The 18,442-nt window shown below is 31.8% G+C and overlaps 3 protein-coding genes across 5 annotated transcripts in view; 1 reads left to right on the forward strand and 2 right to left on the reverse strand.

Moving 5' to 3' along the window:
- LOC123689107 (GRB2-associated-binding protein 1-like) overlaps positions 1-4,771 on the reverse strand; it is a 20,080-nt gene extending 15,309 nt beyond the window's left edge. Inside the window, exons 1-4 of the mRNA XM_045634192.1 lie at positions 4,694-4,771; positions 4,202-4,330; positions 2,720-2,924; positions 59-106 (exon numbers count right to left, since the gene is read on the reverse strand). Of these exons, the coding sequence (XP_045490148.1) occupies positions 59-106; positions 2,720-2,924; positions 4,202-4,330; positions 4,694-4,771 (460 nt within the window). The remainder of the gene's footprint in view (positions 1-58; positions 107-2,719; positions 2,925-4,201; positions 4,331-4,693) is intronic.
- On the reverse strand, positions 4,388-13,039 carry LOC111000600 (GRB2-associated-binding protein 1). 3 transcript variants are annotated; one of them, XM_045633964.1, is made up of 9 exons: positions 12,883-13,039; positions 12,579-12,707; positions 11,097-11,301; positions 8,436-8,483; positions 7,918-8,027; positions 7,213-7,408; positions 6,449-6,649; positions 6,207-6,310; positions 4,388-5,084 (listed from the first exon to the last, which is right to left on the reverse strand). In XM_045633964.1, exons 1-9 carry the CDS (start codon positions 12,949-12,951, stop codon positions 4,956-4,958), a joined length of 1,191 nt encoding a protein of 396 aa, XP_045489920.1. In that variant the 5' UTR covers positions 12,952-13,039; the 3' UTR covers positions 4,388-4,955. The 3 variants fall into 3 exon arrangements, with proteins under 3 accessions (XP_045489920.1, XP_045489921.1, XP_045489922.1); XM_045633965.1 differs by lacking the exon at positions 8,436-8,483; XM_045633966.1 differs by lacking the exons at positions 12,579-12,707; positions 12,883-13,039 and adding an exon at positions 11,562-11,665.
- Positions 13,040-13,146: 107 nt separating this feature from the next.
- LOC111000884 lies at positions 13,147-16,538 on the forward strand. Its single transcript, XM_022270490.2, has 6 exons — positions 13,147-13,318; positions 13,392-13,529; positions 14,273-14,421; positions 14,537-14,640; positions 14,909-15,066; positions 16,442-16,538. The coding sequence occupies exons 1-6, from the start codon at positions 13,248-13,250 to the stop codon at positions 16,536-16,538; spliced, it is 717 nt and encodes a 238-aa protein (XP_022126182.1). The 5' UTR covers positions 13,147-13,247.
- The last annotated feature ends 1,904 nt before the right edge of the window (positions 16,539-18,442 follow it).

Genomic DNA, 18,442 nt, shown 5'->3' on the forward strand with positions numbered 1-18,442 from the left:
AAACATCAAAACACAAAGAACAAAGAAAGGTAGAGGAAACTTTAACATTTAAACTTACCACTTCCGGGAACGACGATTTCGCGCAATTCTTCACTTGCAGTTATAACTTCAACAAAAGGTTAAACGAAATTAAAAAATTGGAAATATATTTGAAAATAATAAAAAATCGAAATAAATTTATTTCAAATTTTTAAAACACACAAAGGCAGAAAGTAAGTAAATTAATATAACAATCTTTTTTAATTAAACTCGATTAACACTCGACACGTCTTGCTTAGGTGACTGTTGGAGAGCGAATGCTTCATCTAGGCACCGGCTAGATGCGCATGCCGGGCGGCTGGGCTCTAGACATAAAGGGATGAGGGTATGTGGGTGGCAAGGTGGGTCTCGATCATTCCATTTACGGGAGATAAATTTCCAGAAAATTATTTTTGAAATAGAATTGCGTAGGTTGAAATGCTTTCAATGTAAGTTAAAAGCATATCCCCTTTCCACAAGATAGGAGGTCAGGTTCCTTTGACGTGGCGCCTTGATGAAAAAGCTTTTATATATATTGAATAATGACATGACATGACATGACATGTTATGAGATTTTAGAAATGCGAAAAACAAAATAACAATGTTTCAGATTTCATCTGAGGTACTACATATATTTATCTAATATTTTGCGAGAATTTCATGCCTCAATAAAATTATAACGAGACTATATATAAGGAACTTATATACTTTATGTACTTGTGATATATAATATCACATGATGTGGATGATATGTACATATAATCTGTATATCTAAACAATTTGAATTCTATAATCGTTTTACTCCATCCATAATATCTAATGCTTTTACCAGGAAACTTATTATAAATTGTAAATAGAATTTCGATTATTAATATAATTTAATTAATTTGGTTTCATTTCGGCATTGATTATTCTATTGGAGTCTCTTTATATAAACAGGGCGTGGTGTAATGAATACATAGATGTAAAGAAAACGGATAGAAAATATTCCTTCATTAAGTTTGAATTTGCAAAAATGCCAAATGTCTCAAAAAAGAGAGACCTAGTAAACATAAAACATGCTGTTCTCAAACGTGCTTTATTCGCAGGTACCATATTATTTATTCATTATGCCACGTGGATATGTGTGAATGGTATATGTATAAAATGTAAGAGTGGAGTAACTACTTTCTGTATTTTCAAGACCTAGTACCGCCAATAAAAACCTTTATCAATGTGACAGTAAAAAACTAGTTGAACCAATTGATGAGAGGAGCCTGCTGGCTGAAGCTGATGGCTTAAGCAAAGAAATAACTAAATTCGTGCGCCGGTTCTATTCTAATATCTAATATAGCTGTTGAACTGGGTACTAACGACAGAAGAAATACCATATAGCACTCTTATTTGGCGTTTATATATTACAATAAAGATTTCGATACCAATAGGCTATCTGGAACGCCCTAAATTAAGCAGGAATACGCCTGTAAAAATATATCAATATTTCGAAATGCGTCGTAGACAGGTCGACCTTCTATCGCCTAAACTTTCCGACGTGGTTCTCGAAACGATATTTAGGAATATAGATTGGTCACAAAAAGGTATTTAAATTATACTAATATTAACTAAGCGAGAAAATATCAATATTATAGGAAATAAAATAGAATTTGTTACATAATATACCTATATAGGAAAACAAATGTCCTTCAATAAAAATAATAATGAGAAAGAAGTGGCAATAAGGGTATGAAAAGTTTGGAATAGGCACTGGTCACTAAAAGAAGTTTAAAAGGAAACTACAGCCTAGATTTAAAAATGACTGTTATGGACACTAGTATTCTTCCATGCCTGGTCTACGGGAGCCAAACCGTAGACATTTACGGAAAGAGTGAAGTCAAAAGTCACTAGTGTCGAAAGAGCAATGGAGCGAAGCATCCTAAATTTGATAGAGATTCACAACATACTAAGTACCACATTGCGGAACTAAGATCACCGACGCACTAACCCACGCCTTACAGCTGAAATGGAAATGGGCAGGCCAGCATTTTGCAGGGTGTACGGATAAACGATGCCGCCGCCAAAGCCCCCGCTAGGGGTAACTCCAGGAAAAAGAAATGTGACAACATAGTCAAGGCTTTTGGGCAGAAATCTATGGATCTATAAAACGATCCAAATAGAAAGTTCAGGAAGAGGCCTTTACCTAAATCCAAAAAATCATCCTGCAGTTCTCAAAGTAACGGAAGTAACAATAATAGACTATGAGTATAATGACAAAAGTAACACGCATTTAATATGTAATTTAGAACAGTATCAAATTAGAGTGGGTTTATTATTATTATTTATAAATGATGATGTTAGTAAATCACTCCAATGCAACTTTAACAAGTAACCTATGATTACCATAACATCAAAAAAAGTTTTACAAGTTAATTTTAGAATTATAATTATAATAATACAAGCCTTGATTTGAAAACTGGCAGTAAATGTAGAATTAGAAGCATTTAATGTATCTTTCTTTTTTGAAATTCATAAGTGTACATTATGTTACCTACATGAATATAAATTTAAAAAAAAAAAGTAAAAAAAAAAATATAAAGAACATACAAAAAATCCTGTTTTTAAACAAGACCTCTAGGTCTTACTTATTTCTGAAGGTTTTCAATAACTATGTATGCCATACAATTTAGTAAGGAAAACAACATACTAAATAAAAAATAAAACTTACTTGTAACAACTGGTTCTGGAGGTGAACTTGTAGCCCTTAAGCCACAAACACGACATATTGCATCAACCCACTTTTCCATATCTTCTTCACAATCTGCTTCTAAGTGATATGTTCTGGACTGAGTTTGAATGGAGAAAACTGAACCACGTATTCGAGGATCTAGTATTCCAGTACTGTTACGAGTCATATGCAAACCAGCATCAACCTACCAATACGTCACTAAATATTAGATTAAACACAATTTAGTTGCTTAAGCAAACAGTAATGCCATGAATTTTTGAATATTATTTACAAGACATGATGCGAGTAGACAATACGACTAGTCCTAAGACCTCCACATTATATATACATATTTTACAAATATATTACATTAAAATTGTGCAAAAATATAATTATATTAAAATAATAAATATATAAATTTGTAGTCGAAAAACATTATTATTGTACTTTGACAGTTAAACTTACCGTACATTTGGCTAATCTGTAGTATATTTCAAAAGTTATTAATAAATTTAAAATAAAAATATAAAATTCAAATAAAACAGATGAACACAACTAGCAAGTTTAAGTTTAAAACATAGAAAGACCTATTGAATACAAAAGTAAAACCTACATATCCTATATAGTTTACATTAACTTTACTGGGAATGTAACTAGTACTGACAATGTCTGATGCAGGGTTATTTGATAAATGCCAAACAAGCAATTCTTTTTACTATTCAATGAAATTATTTATCATAGTATCAGGTATCAGTGTTCTCTACTTTCTTGAAAGAACTTAATCTATTTGCTTTATGCTTGACTAATAAAAGCATAAATGATTGATAAAAATATAAAATTTTAAAAAAGCAACATAATTTAATCTGGATATAATTTAGACATCTACTTTTGTTTCTCTTATTGTAACAATGCTCAGTAATTTTTATCCAGTTCTTATTTGAAAGCGATGGTTGCTATCTTAATATATAATAATCGATATACTTGCGATATTATAGAAAAATGAATTAGGTGAATAAAATTGTTTTCAATAATAACTAGTTATTAGTAAAGAATTAAGTTATTATCAACAAAATAGCTAAGCTAATGATTTCCTTCATCTTTTCCAATTGTAATATATTATTATATAATATAATGGTTTGTAAATTTAAACACCAACAAAATAAAAAAATGGTATGTAAGTATACTAAGTGTAATTTATCCTGGAGAACAGAAACACTTCAGAGATCTTTAAGAAAACAGAAAGTGTTTCAGGATCATAAGATCTTCTGAACCAACAGATAATAGTTACAACTATTGGTGATATATGTAGGGACAGTGAAACATAACTAGTTTACATTTACGTATCTAATTACAATATTCACTACACAATCTAGTCACTTAAAACTGGTGACATGACACTTGTAATTATCGTTTTCCACCAATATGAGGTTATTACTATTACAACCTATTGCAGCAAAGAAATATTTAAAATCAAAAACTCACTTGCTCACAAAGATCGAGATTTATAGAACCCTTTAAACGCCGTCTGTTTCTATCAGAGTAATAGTCTAGGAAGTACTGCCCTGGTAGTTCACCAGATTGTCGTAATGCAAACCATCTTCTCCGCCATTTCTGAATACCACACCATTCGAATTTAGCACATATATTTTAAGAGATAGAATCTAGGTGGCGCTTTACGCTAACACAATTTGTTGAATTTTTTTTATCATATCCGTTCTCACTTGAAATTTATATGGACATGACAAATATTTTATCGATAACCTTAAGTTTCAATATTGATTTTATACACGATAAAAACCTTATTCCTCAGCTTGTAATGCAATTTCGATAGAATTCCTATACCCCATTTTGATAGCGTGTTGAAACTTTAAAAGCGAAAGCATTAATTACACAAACGTAAGGGTAATATTCAAAAACGAGACTTAGGGCCAAGCGTGACTCCCGTATGTCGAAAACGTACTAGATTTTACATACGGGTAATACTTTCCGGCAAGTTTCATTTCGGAATTTTACAATCTGTATTTCCAAGCTAAGAAAATGCTTGCGCATCATTTTGGCATCATGCTGTTTTAACCGACTTCAAACAACTACTTGTTCACTTATTTATTATTGTTTAAAACACATTTTTACAGAAATATATAGATTTTATATAATGTTCGGTTTGTTTGAGGTCGGTCTTCAATATAAATATTTTGTTAGTATTATTAATAGCGCAAAGCGAAACGTGTTAGAAATGTTAGTGAACGGTATTTACATTGTGTCTTACATGGGTGAGGCAACACGCATTATCCTCGACCCTTGGCCGATTAACGGCCTGCTGCTCGTGTGACATTCTTCGGGACGAACGAAGCCAGGGGAATGGGGGCTGAAATGGTAATGAAAACGGCTCTTTTTTTTCTGTACATGCACCAAAATAATAATGTAAATGAATACTTAAGTATCCAGATCCAGGCATATCTGTTGGCCAGTTAGCTGGGTAAACTTTGTTTGATAAGTTTTATTACCTATTAAGAATGTTCGCAAACATTTACCCACCCCAAGTCTGGCCAAGATACATGCCGTGACTAATACTTAAATTGAGGTTGCTCTAAATTTAATAATCGCATAATTAGAAAATTTAAAGATAAAAAAGATGTATAATAAAAATATAGTAAGGCGACATCTATCGGTTAACATATCGTTCTAGCGTCTTAGCCTTAGTCTAGCGTTTATTTTTACAGCGCAGTTTTTTTGTGTGAACATGATGAATACGTGAACATGATCAGTAAATTTCGCCCATTTAGAGGTTATTGAAGTTATACTTCTTTAGACGCGTTATGAAAAATTGATGAGAGTGAAATTTTACGATGCGCGCGCACCGTGACACAAAATTAACAGATTGAAGTTGTCCACTAAATCGCTCATTCAGTTGAGGAAAAAAATGCTACCAACAAGAAATGGAACCTCTGTTAGTGGCGCATGTTGGCATGCAAGCCGCCTCTGTTCACTGTGAATTTATATTTATAATATTTATCCACATGCTTTGAGTTTCTACATTTAAAACACATTTTCATTTTGTTTTCATTATACAAGTGCGTATTTTATATGTGCGTCTGAATTATAATCAGAAGTGATTGGAATTGAATATTTAAATCAATACTAATTAATATTAGAAAATATTTGTGAAAAAAATGTGCTCATCAACCTTCCTAATACAATTGAGATTACTTATCCGTATGTATTATTTAGTAATATAAATGACAAAATTATTATTTAATATAATTCATTTAAATATTTATTATTAATTATTTAAAAAAATAGAAATAAATTTAATGAAACATTAATTGAAAAATTTGTGATAAAAAGTAAAATCGAACATCAAATTTAAATATTAACTTTTAATATTTATCATTAAATTGAATGAATAATATCATACGCCAAAGAAGTATAACTTCAAACGCGTGTATATATCTACACACACTCTTTTTTTATGGTTTTAAACCCTTACAGATGTATCGCCTTCTGGCTCCTGTATCTTTGGTCCCTGGAACGACTCCTTATGCTCTGTATTGAAACCGACGCTCTTCGGCGGCCGCGGTGGCACCGGCGGGCCTGAAATTGTTGTAGTACTATTTAGGATAAATATTTAAAAAAGAAAAAAAGAACTTTAATTAAAATTTTGTTCAATAAAAAAATTACACACATATTATGTTCCGAGTTTGTACCGTATATATAAATTGTAATGGTTACCTTCTTCAGAGTCGCGTATTCTTCTAGGGCTGCTATGGGGCTTCGGTTTTTCTTCTTTGTTGAAACTCGAAAACCTCACTCGGAGTCTGTTACTGACGCCACTCCCAGATGCTCTCAAGTTAGGTTTATTCTCATCATCGGGCCCCGGTCTAACGTACGATCTAGCAAGTAGCCAGGTATCCGGTATATTACCGTATCTCGCTGTAAATAATAATTTCTTAATATCTGATATGTTCGTTTGTGACGGTGAGAGCTAAACTCTCAAATAGCTATATTGTGCTTAAGTCATAAGCCCTATAAATACGTGAAAATTTCGTTTCGTTAGGGTGGTTAGTGTTTTAAGTAGATATATGAATCGAGTTTTCAATTAACTACCACACTACACGCATTTCAATGTCCAGTTAATAAATTTCATTGATTCTAATGATATACTAATCCGTCAATATTCTATAAATCCTACGCGACACCCCAATAATAAAAAAAGCATCTACTTTTTCGCAATACCAATTACAGTTTAATGAAACCATAATTTCGTATTTCGTTTTACCTGTTGAATGTATCAAAGGAAAAATAATTTACATTCAAACCACTTTAAGAATACTTACCAAGGTAAAAATTTATAAGATTTCCCTTTGAATTACTTTTAGGTGTGGGAGAATTGAGTGTAATTAAGTGAGATTTTTGTATCAAAGTATATTCTAGCTCGCTTGGAATAATAATAAAAAACGCCTATAAAAAAATTGGCTACCTACGCTAATACATACCTATATTAGAATGACTAGCATTGAGCGACTTACATTCCTCGTCGCTTATATTAGATTCATTTTCAGATAAGTCAACATTACTTATACGAATGTGTGGATGGCTTAAATACTGTGGACCTTTATCAGGCCCCTCGAAGGTTGACTTAGCTCCAATGACTATATTATTAGGATCGAAGGTGAAGGAACTTTGGGAATCCTAAAAGCAAATAATAAATACAGAATAAAAACAGATGCAAGCCTTCTACTTAGCGGACTTCTATCAAGCATAACTACTAAGGCGGCTGCGTTAGAATGTTTTTGAATAATGATGGAAAATTAAATCTTCCTTTATTTCAAATGATACAATACTAATGCTGAACAAATCTTGGATTATTTAATGTTCAGATAATATTTTTTAATATAACTTATACCACCGCTTATTACGCAATTGGTATTATAATTTTTGCCTAAGCAAAAAAATATTTTTGTTTAAAGAACTCGCAAGCCGCCTTATAGAATAACGTTAATATGCAAACATCGCAATACATACATCACAAATAGCAACTTTGACTACTTAGCAGCATGATAATCATCTACAAATTGGTCAGAGTACTTAATTAGTTAGATAATTTAATATTTAAAATGACCTGAGTTGCATACTTTGTGTTCTCTGTCCAATTTGCGGATGTAAGCTCAAGAAAAAAAACCGTAAAATAAAAATAGTACCGCGGCACGGACTCCTGTAATGCATTCAGATATCGGTATATAAGGTCCTGTACCCTCCGAAAATTCATACTGATCATTCATAACCGTCATTGTGCTGTTTTGGTATGTACCTATAAAACAAATCGTATTCCTCTTAATCTTAGGATGTCGCCTGAGCCCCGTACGCAACCAAATAAAATTTGCATGTGAACTTCGCATTCGCTTAGTACCGAATATTAAATCGCATGGAGCGAGGAGCGAGGGGCGGGGTGGAAGGCAAGGTACGCCACCGATAACCTACCCACTAGGGGGCGTTCTCATACTACCCGAAAGAGCCCCATCCCGTTGCGATAGCGGTTCCTCACACCACTGCAGCGGTACCTACATTACCACACCAAATGCTTCGTACAAGGACAAATATTACAGAAAATCACGACAGATCATATATAAGGAAATACATCAAAACATAAATTTAAGTTATAAACATCAAAACACAAAGAACAAAGAAAGGTAGAGGAAACTTTAACATTTAAACTTACCACTTCCGGGAACGACGATTTCGCGCAATTCTTCACTTGCAGTTATAACTTCAACAAAAGGTTAAACGAAATTAAAAAATTGGAAATATATTTGAAAATAATAAAAAATCGAAATAAATTTATTTCAAATTTTTAAAACACACAAAGGCAGAAAGTAAGTAAATTAATATAACAATCTTTTTTAATTAAACTCGATTAACACTCGACACGTCTTGCTTAGGTGACTGTTGGAGAGCGAATGCTTCATCTAGGCACCGGCTAGATGCGCATGCCGGGCGGCTGGGCTCTAGACATAAAGGGATGAGGGTATGTGGGTGGCAAGGTGGGTCTCGATCATTCCATTTACGGGAGATAAATTTCCAGAAAATTATTTTTGAAATAGAATTGCGTAGGTTGAAATGCTTTCAATGTAAGTTAAAAGCATATCCCCTTTCCACAAGATAGGAGGTCAGGTTCCTTTGACGTGGCGCCTTGATGAAAAAGCTTTTATATATATTGAATAATGACATGACATGACATGACATGTTATGAGATTTTAGAAATGCGAAAAACAAAATAACAATGTTTCAGATTTCATCTGAGGTACTACATATATTTATCTAATATTTTGCGAGAATTTCATGCCTCAATAAAATTATAACGAGACTATATATAAGGAACTTATATACTTTATGTACTTGTGATATATAATATCACATGATGTGGATGATATGTACATATAATCTGTATATCTAAACAATTTGAATTCTATAATCGTTTTACTCCATCCATAATATCTAATGCTTTTACCAGGAAACTTATTATAAATTGTAAATAGAATTTCGATTATTAATATAATTTAATTAATTTGGTTTCATTTCGGCATTGATTATTCTATTGGAGTCTCTTTATATAAACAGGGCGTGGTGTAATGAATACATAGATGTAAAGAAAACGGATAGAAAATATTCCTTCATTAAGTTTGAATTTGCAAAAATGCCAAATGTCTCAAAAAAGAGAGACCTAGTAAACATAAAACATGCTGTTCTCAAACGTGCTTTATTCGCAGGTACCATATTATTTATTCATTATGCCACGTGGATATGTGTGAATGGTATATGTATAAAATGTAAGAGTGGAGTAACTACTTTCTGTATTTTCAAGACCTAGTACCGCCAATAAAAACCTTTATCAATGTGACAGTAAAAAACTAGTTGAACCAATTGATGAGAGGAGCCTGCTGGCTGAAGCTGATGGCTTAAGCAAAGAAATAACTAAATTCGTGCGCCGGTTCTATTCTAATATCTAATATAGCTGTTGAACTGGGTACTAACGACAGAAGAAATACCATATAGCACTCTTATTTGGCGTTTATATATTACAATAAAGATTTCGATACCAATAGGCTATCTGGAACGCCCTAAATTAAGCAGGAATACGCCTGTAAAAATATATCAATATTTCGAAATGCGTCGTAGACAGGTCGACCTTCTATCGCCTAAACTTTCCGACGTGGTTCTCGAAACGATATTTAGGAATATAGATTGGTCACAAAAAGGTATTTAAATTATACTAATATTAACTAAGCGAGAAAATATCAATATTATAGGAAATAAAATAGAATTTGTTACATAATATACCTATATAGGAAAACAAATGTCCTTCAATAAAAATAATAATGAGAAAGAAGTGGCAATAAGGGTATGAAAAGTTTGGAATAGGCACTGGTCACTAAAAGAAGTTTAAAAGGAAACTACAGCCTAGATTTAAAAATGACTGTTATGGACACTAGTATTCTTCCATGCCTGGTCTACGGGAGCCAAACCGTAGACATTTACGGAAAGAGTGAAGTCAAAAGTCACTAGTGTCGAAAGAGCAATGGAGCGAAGCATCCTAAATTTGATAGAGATTCACAACATACTAAGTACCACATTGCGGAACTAAGATCACCGACGCACTAACCCACGCCTTACAGCTGAAATGGAAATGGGCAGGCCAGCATTTTGCAGGGTGTACGGATAAACGATGCCGCCGCCAAAGCCCCCGCTAGGGGTAACTCCAGGAAAAAGAAATGTGACAACATAGTCAAGGCTTTTGGGCAGAAATCTATGGATCTATAAAACGATCCAAATAGAAAGTTCAGGAAGAGGCCTTTACCTAAATCCAAAAAATCATCCTGCAGTTCTCAAAGTAACGGAAGTAACAATAATAGACTATGAGTATAATGACAAAAGTAACACGCATTTAATATGTAATTTAGAACAGTATCAAATTAGAGTGGGTTTATTATTATTATTTATAAATGATGATGTTAGTAAATCACTCCAATGCAACTTTAACAAGTAACCTATGATTACCATAACATCAAAAAAAGTTTTACAAGTTAATTTTAGAATTATAATTATAATAATACAAGCCTTGATTTGAAAACTGGCAGTAAATGTAGAATTAGAAGCATTTAATGTATCTTTCTTTTTTGAAATTCATAAGTGTACATTATGTTACCTACATGAATATAAATTTAAAAAAAAAAAGTAAAAAAAAAAATATAAAGAACATACAAAAAATCCTGTTTTTAAACAAGACCTCTAGGTCTTACTTATTTCTGAAGGTTTTCAATAACTATGTATGCCATACAATTTAGTAAGGAAAACAACATACTAAATAAAAAATAAAACTTACTTGTAACAACTGGTTCTGGAGGTGAACTTGTAGCCCTTAAGCCACAAACACGACATATTGCATCAACCCACTTTTCCATATCTTCTTCACAATCTGCTTCTAAGTGATATGTTCTGGACTGAGTTTGAATGGAGAAAACTGAACCACGTATTCGAGGATCTAGTATTCCAGTACTGTTACGAGTCATATGCAAACCAGCATCAACCTACCAATACGTCACTAAATATTAGATTAAACACAATTTAGTTGCTTAAGCAAACAGTAATGCCATGAATTTTTGAATATTATTTACAAGACATGATGCGAGTAGACAATACGACTAGTCCTAAGACCTCCACATTATATATACATATTTTACAAATATATTACATTAAAATTGTGCAAAAATATAATTATATTAAAATAATAAATATATAAATTTGTAGTCGAAAAACATTATTATTGTACTTTGACAGTTAAACTTACCGTACATTTGGCTAATCTGTAGTATATTTCAAAAGTTATTAATAAATTTAAAATAAAAATATAAAATTCAAATAAAACAGATGAACACAACTAGCAAGTTTAAGTTTAAAACATAGAAAGACCTATTGAATACAAAAGTAAAACCTACATATCCTATATAGTTTACATTAACTTTACTGGGAATGTAACTAGTACTGACAATGTCTGATGCAGGGTTATTTGATAAATGCCAAACAAGCAATTCTTTTTACTATTCAATGAAATTATTTATCATAGTATCAGGTATCAGTGTTCTCTACTTTCTTGAAAGAACTTAATCTATTTGCTTTATGCTTGACTAATAAAAGCATAAATGATTGATAAAAATATAAAATTTTAAAAAAGCAACATAATTTAATCTGGATATAATTTAGACATCTACTTTTGTTTCTCTTATTGTAACAATGCTCAGTAATTTTTATCCAGTTCTTATTTGAAAGCGATGGTTGCTATCTTAATATATAATAATCGATATACTTGCGATATTATAGAAAAATGAATTAGGTGAATAAAATTGTTTTCAATAATAACTAGTTATTAGTAAAGAATTAAGTTATTATCAACAAAATAGCTAAGCTAATGATTTCCTTCATCTTTTCCAATTGTAATATATTATTATATAATATAATGGTTTGTAAATTTAAACACCAACAAAATAAAAAAATGGTATGTAAGTATACTAAGTGTAATTTATCCTGGAGAACAGAAACACTTCAGAGATCTTTAAGAAAACAGAAAGTGTTTCAGGATCATAAGATCTTCTGAACCAACAGATAATAGTTACAACTATTGGTGATATATGTAGGGACAGTGAAACATAACTAGTTTACATTTACGTATCTAATTACAATATTCACTACACAATCTAGTCACTTAAAACTGGTGACATGACACTTGTAATTATCGTTTTCCACCAATATGAGGTTATTACTATTACAACCTATTGCAGCAAAGAAATATTTAAAATCAAAAACTCACTTGCTCACAAAGATCGAGATTTATAGAACCCTTTAAACGCCGTCTGTTTCTATCAGAGTAATAGTCTAGGAAGTACTGCCCTGGTAGTTCACCAGATTGTCGTAATGCAAACCATCTTCTCCGCCATTTCTGAATACCACACCATTCGAATTTAGCACATATCAGGTAAAAATATGAAAATAATAATAAAATCCAAATATTGATCTAATCTTAAGTATGAGGGAAGGCTAGGGCTTATTCGTAAAAAATCTTTAGCACTTCTAGCCCTGCAAACTATACTTAGTAATTTTGTTTGTTTACTTACTATTTTAAAAATTCGTCTAGAAGGAGGTGATTTTGTTAACCAACCCTCAAAAACTATATTTCTAGACATTATATTTTTGAATATATTTCAATGAAATAAAGTGAGTCACAACAACTTTTTGTATTGAATACTGTGTTTCAACTAGGTAGCAGGCAGATACTGGCTGTGCTAATGTACTTAAAACTTTTACTAGATGACATTATTGACAATTAACAATTTTTGACATTTGCCCTTCAAATAGAATATCAGATCTGTAGACACAGACAGCCAAAAATAAATAATGAAATTTTAAGCGTTGATTTTAAATAATTGTTAACGAATTTCTATTCCAATTACTGTGTATTTTTCTTTTAAGCTTTACAATAATGGATTATACACAGCATCCTTCTAATCCTCAAAGCAATGTTTCTAAATTCACCGGTTACGATCCTGATAAGTAAATATAAAGAGTATATTTAAAACCATAAATTTCCTGCTGTTTAAAATTACAAAGACACATTATGTTGCAGATATGCTATTGATGATATATCACTAACAGTGAAGACCGATGAAAGTTTGACACCAGGAAGGCCTCCGGTGTTGACGCAACAAACAGTTGGAAAATTCCTTCAGCCATTGACAAGGGCTTTAGTAGAAGTACCACCCAGGTTTGCTTTCTAAAATTGAGAGAGTCTCACGTACTAAATACTAATATATTCAAGCGAATTCGTTTATACTGGTATATTTATTGGGTAAAGGACACGAGACAATTTTCTAATTAATTCTTTTCAACTTGAGCCTTTTGAGTAGAAACATTTATGCGATAATTTATGTGGCAAATTCCGGATTGAATAACATAACAAAACATTACATTGTTGCTGGTTAATTTAAAAACGTTATGTAACGAAAAGATTTGCAAAATATATATATATATATATAGATTTTTTTACAAACCGGTATAAGTATTAAATAAAATATAATTATTATAGTCTTAAGGCATTTATAATACGCAATTTATTATTTATTCGTGTAATAAACGCCTTATGGATATTATAATTTTAAAAATTAGTAATTCTGATCGCTAAAATCAATCTCGTTAGTCCCAAGATGTAAGTAAGTATATTGATATATAACTATGTAACAAATAGGTATATATACACCTATATGTTACATAGTTGTTACCCAAACTATATAGTTACATACTCTTTAAACAATTGTGTTTGATAAGTTAATTCATGCATACCCAAAAGTCATAATGTATCACAATTTTTTTTACACTGGATTATTATTAATTATTCAAGCTATACATTACAAAATCGTATCATTACTTACCTTTAATTCACGTCCTAATCTGTACAACACTAAAGAGGTAATTCTTTAGCTTATACAAATGCAGTTTTTTTTTTCTTAGGCCAACAATAGACGAATTACCAGACGCTGTAATAGATAAAATGGTCAAGAGGGACAAAGCTTTCTGGGTTGATAAACCTGGCGCGAACGCTTACACCTTACACGATGCGTATTATAACTATGGAATGACAACTGAAAAAGTCTTACCGCGTAAGTCTGATCTCTTCGAATATATTGCACTCGACGGATGACCTCAAGAAAATATAGAATACAAAGGCAAATGCATAATATGTTGTATGAAACTTACAATTTCTCATTTGTTCAGCTCACCAAGACGTGTTCCCTAGGTCATATCAGTATGACTTGGACTGCGTTAAAGATCGGCGTCTACATGCATGTGACGATTTCAAGCAGACTGGAAAACTTCAGGTTGTTGTTCCATTTCAATGTAGATTTAAATCACAAATATTGTTTTTCATTGTTGCGATCCTTGCGTTGGGTATGGGATATAAGAATATTAAACGGTATATACGGTAAAATATGGGTGATATGTATGCAATATACCTAGTGCATCTTTATCAGCAGTCTTTGTATTTTATATCCGATTTATGAAAAAAACGATTTAACAACCCTCGAAAGGAAATTTAGATTTGTAATTGAACCATTGCTTAAATAATCATATATGTTTTCTAAACAGAATGAAACACTATGTCGCGATTGCACGAAACTGAAGATTTCGGATGTCTCATATCCAGTATTATCTCTGGAACAAACATCGACGCAAAAACGATGGAGACACTATCCAGACGTATCTGCTACTCTATCTCCTCAAGAAATAAGTGTTATGATGCATGAGTAAGTACCTACTTATACACGTCGGTCTTCTCGGACTATACCTATTGTTTGGTGAACGTAAGTTAATACTTTCATTTAATATATACCGAAGACTTAAGCGTGCAGTGGATGTATGTAGAACTTCGGACCTATTAACATACACGACCCTTTTTATAGTCAATATATAAGTTTGTGTGTGCACTGATGTATCTGACGAATATAGACTTCATATTCATTCGACGACACACAACGATCATTTTTTTGTTCTCCTAAGCGTAATAATGTATATTGTTTTTAGACAGACGACAAATAATCCAAAATACTAATACAATAATTATCTATAATAATATATTATATTTTATGCCTTATTGAATCACTTACCGAAATAGCGTGATTTTTCCAGAGTTTCTACCTCAATCGTGGAACTGGTTAATACAGAATTAAAGTTTTATTCATTACAATAACTTCCCTAATTCTCCTGAATCTGTAGTTTTCCAGTCTCCTTTATTATACAGTTTAAAAGCATCAATGTTGAATTTGTCATACATTGTGTTGACGGTTGTACATTGAATTATATAGAGCGATGACGCGGGCGCATCCTGAATGTTAATATAAGCAAACTGCAAAATCTATGTTTTTGAATATTAAGTCCTGGAAAATTACAGTGTAATACATATTTACAACTCTTATAATTTACGACGGTATGCCGTTCATAACAATGTTAATTATTATATACATATATTTGGTTTTGTAAATTGTGTAATTTGGTATTAGGTAATTAAGTAGTAATAAAACTAATAAAGTTAATTTTTAGTTTGAATATATCTCCGTTCTTAATTATAAATTAATCTGATATACTCTTCAAACTATATTTTACTGTAATTATAGAAACTGTAAATTATGTAATCAAAATCGGAAACAGTATTATATTCAGTTGGTCAGACTGTCCAAGACTAGACTTAGCGCTAAGTATCTCGTATGTCCGATACGTGTTTGTTTTTATGCGCAAAAAACAGTTTAGTTAAACGAGTATATTTTATGTAATCTGTGTAATAAGGTGAGCGTGCAAATTATATTAATTGAGTTATTAAAAACACTTTAATTCCACGCATACAATCTTGTAAGCAGTAAATGAAAAGTTACTGTCCTATGGTCTATGATTTAGATGTACCAGCTAGTTTATAATTAAGCGTGTCTTTCAGGGTATGATTTATAATTCTGTAAAACGTGATATATTTTGACGTACGGGAGCACATACATAGCGCTAAGTTTGGACTATGCATCTTAGTGTCTATCTCTATCTGAGTCAACTCTACAGCCGAAATATCTCTTAGTGAATATCAACTTTTCTTGTACTAACTAATACACTTAATTAATACACGTACTTCTCTTTCAGAGTTGGCCGCCCGTTCCAGAACGAAGCATGTAACTGGTATTATGAGCATTATAAACCAGTAAAATATCCTTGTATTCAAAGAAAATTCTCAAAATAACTGAAACATTACAATAATTATAATATTTGTTATTGAAATTAGATTATGAATTCTAGATTAAATACGAAATTAAATACAATGAACGAACACATGTCTTTTATTTACTGTTTAAAAAAATAAAGGTAAGAGAAAAGTTATTTAGTAGAATAATTTAAAAAAATTGCTCTATTTATACCACTCTTATTATTGTGATTCTCAATAATCAGAGGCTAATACAAATTGGTGTTTTTTTTAATCCAGTTAATAATAGGAACCGGAAAACAATATTTATGACGGCGGTTGTTAAAAGGATGTTCAAACAAATAAAACACTATGCGTAGCTAAGTGTCAATTCTATAACATATATAATAACTTTTGATTATTATCAAAAAAATTGGGGTAGTGGGTTTGCGACGCTGAACTAAAAAAATCTGGGACTTGAGATATCACTGCTTAAATATAAGTGACACACACATTTATGTTCGTTAGTCTCACTAAAACTCGAGAAAGGGTGGACCGATTTGGCTAATTTTGATTTTGAAATATTTGTAGAAGTATGGAAAGATTTAAACTGATATACATAGATAAAATATTGACTTGTTAATGTCGTTGATGCTTTTACTGATACTGTATGAGTATATCTGTAGTTTGTAATTAAGTCCTAAACGGACTTTGATGAACTTTTTGTGTTTGATCATGAATTTAGATTATCTTTATTAAAGACCTGTTTATACGTAGAAACATGATCGACGATGATATTATGACATGATGACGATGATCATGTCGGTGTAATGATATCTGAAACATACTAATATATTAAAAATCATATAAAAATATTAAACGATGTTTTATGATATTCTATATTCTGCGAAGAAAGCTGTTTTATTTGATATTAGGTATGTGAAAAAATAATATGCTCTCATGGTTCGCAGCCATCTCGGGTTTCAAATGATTATGAAACATGTATGTAAACGTAATTCCCTGTGCATGTACAATTATCATAACTCTTAATTTATAATCTCAAATAGAACCTTTTTAACTGAGGATAGATTAAGTTATTTCATTTGTTATGACGAAGCTATAACTTGGAAAGCTTACACACAGTCTTCCGATAGCAACAGGGTGTGGACCAATCTATAAGCCACCCGTACCCACACTCTTCAGTAATAAATCAATGCATTCAGGACATGCGCTCCATGCAATGACGCAGTTGTATGCACCTACATCCCTTTCAAGGTGATTCTGGGAGGTGGGTTGGAGGTGGATAGTCTCGGCGCCACCCAGCTCCCGGCTTTCTATTTACAAATTTATATATATATCACTAGGTGCTACCGACGCAAAATCAACTGAGCTATACAACTATTATAGATTATGAAATATAATCTTTTCAATGAACAAAACCAATGAAACCTCAGTTCTCGTTTGTAATGCTGGGGGGCTTTTAATTCGAAATCTCTACATTACACCTGGAATCTTAATTAGTCGTAATTTAGTGTATTTCTTGTGTGTTTCATATTTCATTTTTAACTATGTTAGACCAGATGCTTCCAGCTTTAATTACCGTTTATTGATGGGACACCCTCAAACCCCTCTAACTCCTGGTTATCGATAAATATTTGACATGCGCTGAAATTGACGCATTGCAGATAAAATTGCATCTGCGCCTTATCTCCGGAAATAAACAAGGTTAATTATTGCCCTTTGACATTTCATCCCACGTACAAAATATGTTTCTATTAATATTATGCCTTGATTTATTTAGTGTTTGTTTTTTCTACTATTAACATGTATTATTTATTTACTGTACTATATTATTATACTATTTAAGTCACAAATCGTGTTAATTTAATCGTTGGGGGAAGATAAACACCACTGAATATTTGCCACAGAAAACCCATATATTATCTATGACAGAATAAGGAACC

The sequence above is a fragment of the Pieris rapae genome, chromosome Z, assembly GCF_905147795.1.
Source record: "Pieris rapae chromosome Z, ilPieRapa1.1, whole genome shotgun sequence".
NCBI classification, from domain to species: domain Eukaryota; kingdom Metazoa; phylum Arthropoda; class Insecta; order Lepidoptera; family Pieridae; genus Pieris; species Pieris rapae.

What these genes read in the sequence shown, in the direction of transcription:
- LOC111000600 (XM_045633964.1), bottom strand. Translation starts at nt 12,951, where the DNA reads ATGTCTAGAAATATAGTTTTTGAGGGTTGGTTAACAAAATCACCTCCT. An exon ending in AATCGTCGTTCCCGGAAGTG is followed by an intron (nt 8,028 to 8,435) that starts GTAAGTTTAAAT and finishes TTTGTTTTATAG; the next exon opens with GTACATACCAAAACAGCACA. An exon ending in TTACAGGAGTCCGTGCCGCG is followed by an intron (nt 7,409 to 7,917) that starts GTACTATTTTTA and finishes ATTTGCTTTTAG; the next exon opens with GATTCCCAAAGTTCCTTCAC.
- LOC111000884 (XM_022270490.2), top strand. Translation starts at nt 13,248, where the DNA reads ATGGATTATACACAGCATCCTTCTAATCCTCAAAGCAATGTTTCTAAA. An exon ending in AACTGAAAAAGTCTTACCGC is followed by an intron (nt 14,422 to 14,536) that starts GTAAGTCTGATC and finishes TCATTTGTTCAG; the next exon opens with CTCACCAAGACGTGTTCCCT. An exon ending in ATAAGTGTTATGATGCATGA is followed by an intron (nt 15,067 to 16,441) that starts GTAAGTACCTAC and finishes CTTCTCTTTCAG; the next exon opens with AGTTGGCCGCCCGTTCCAGA.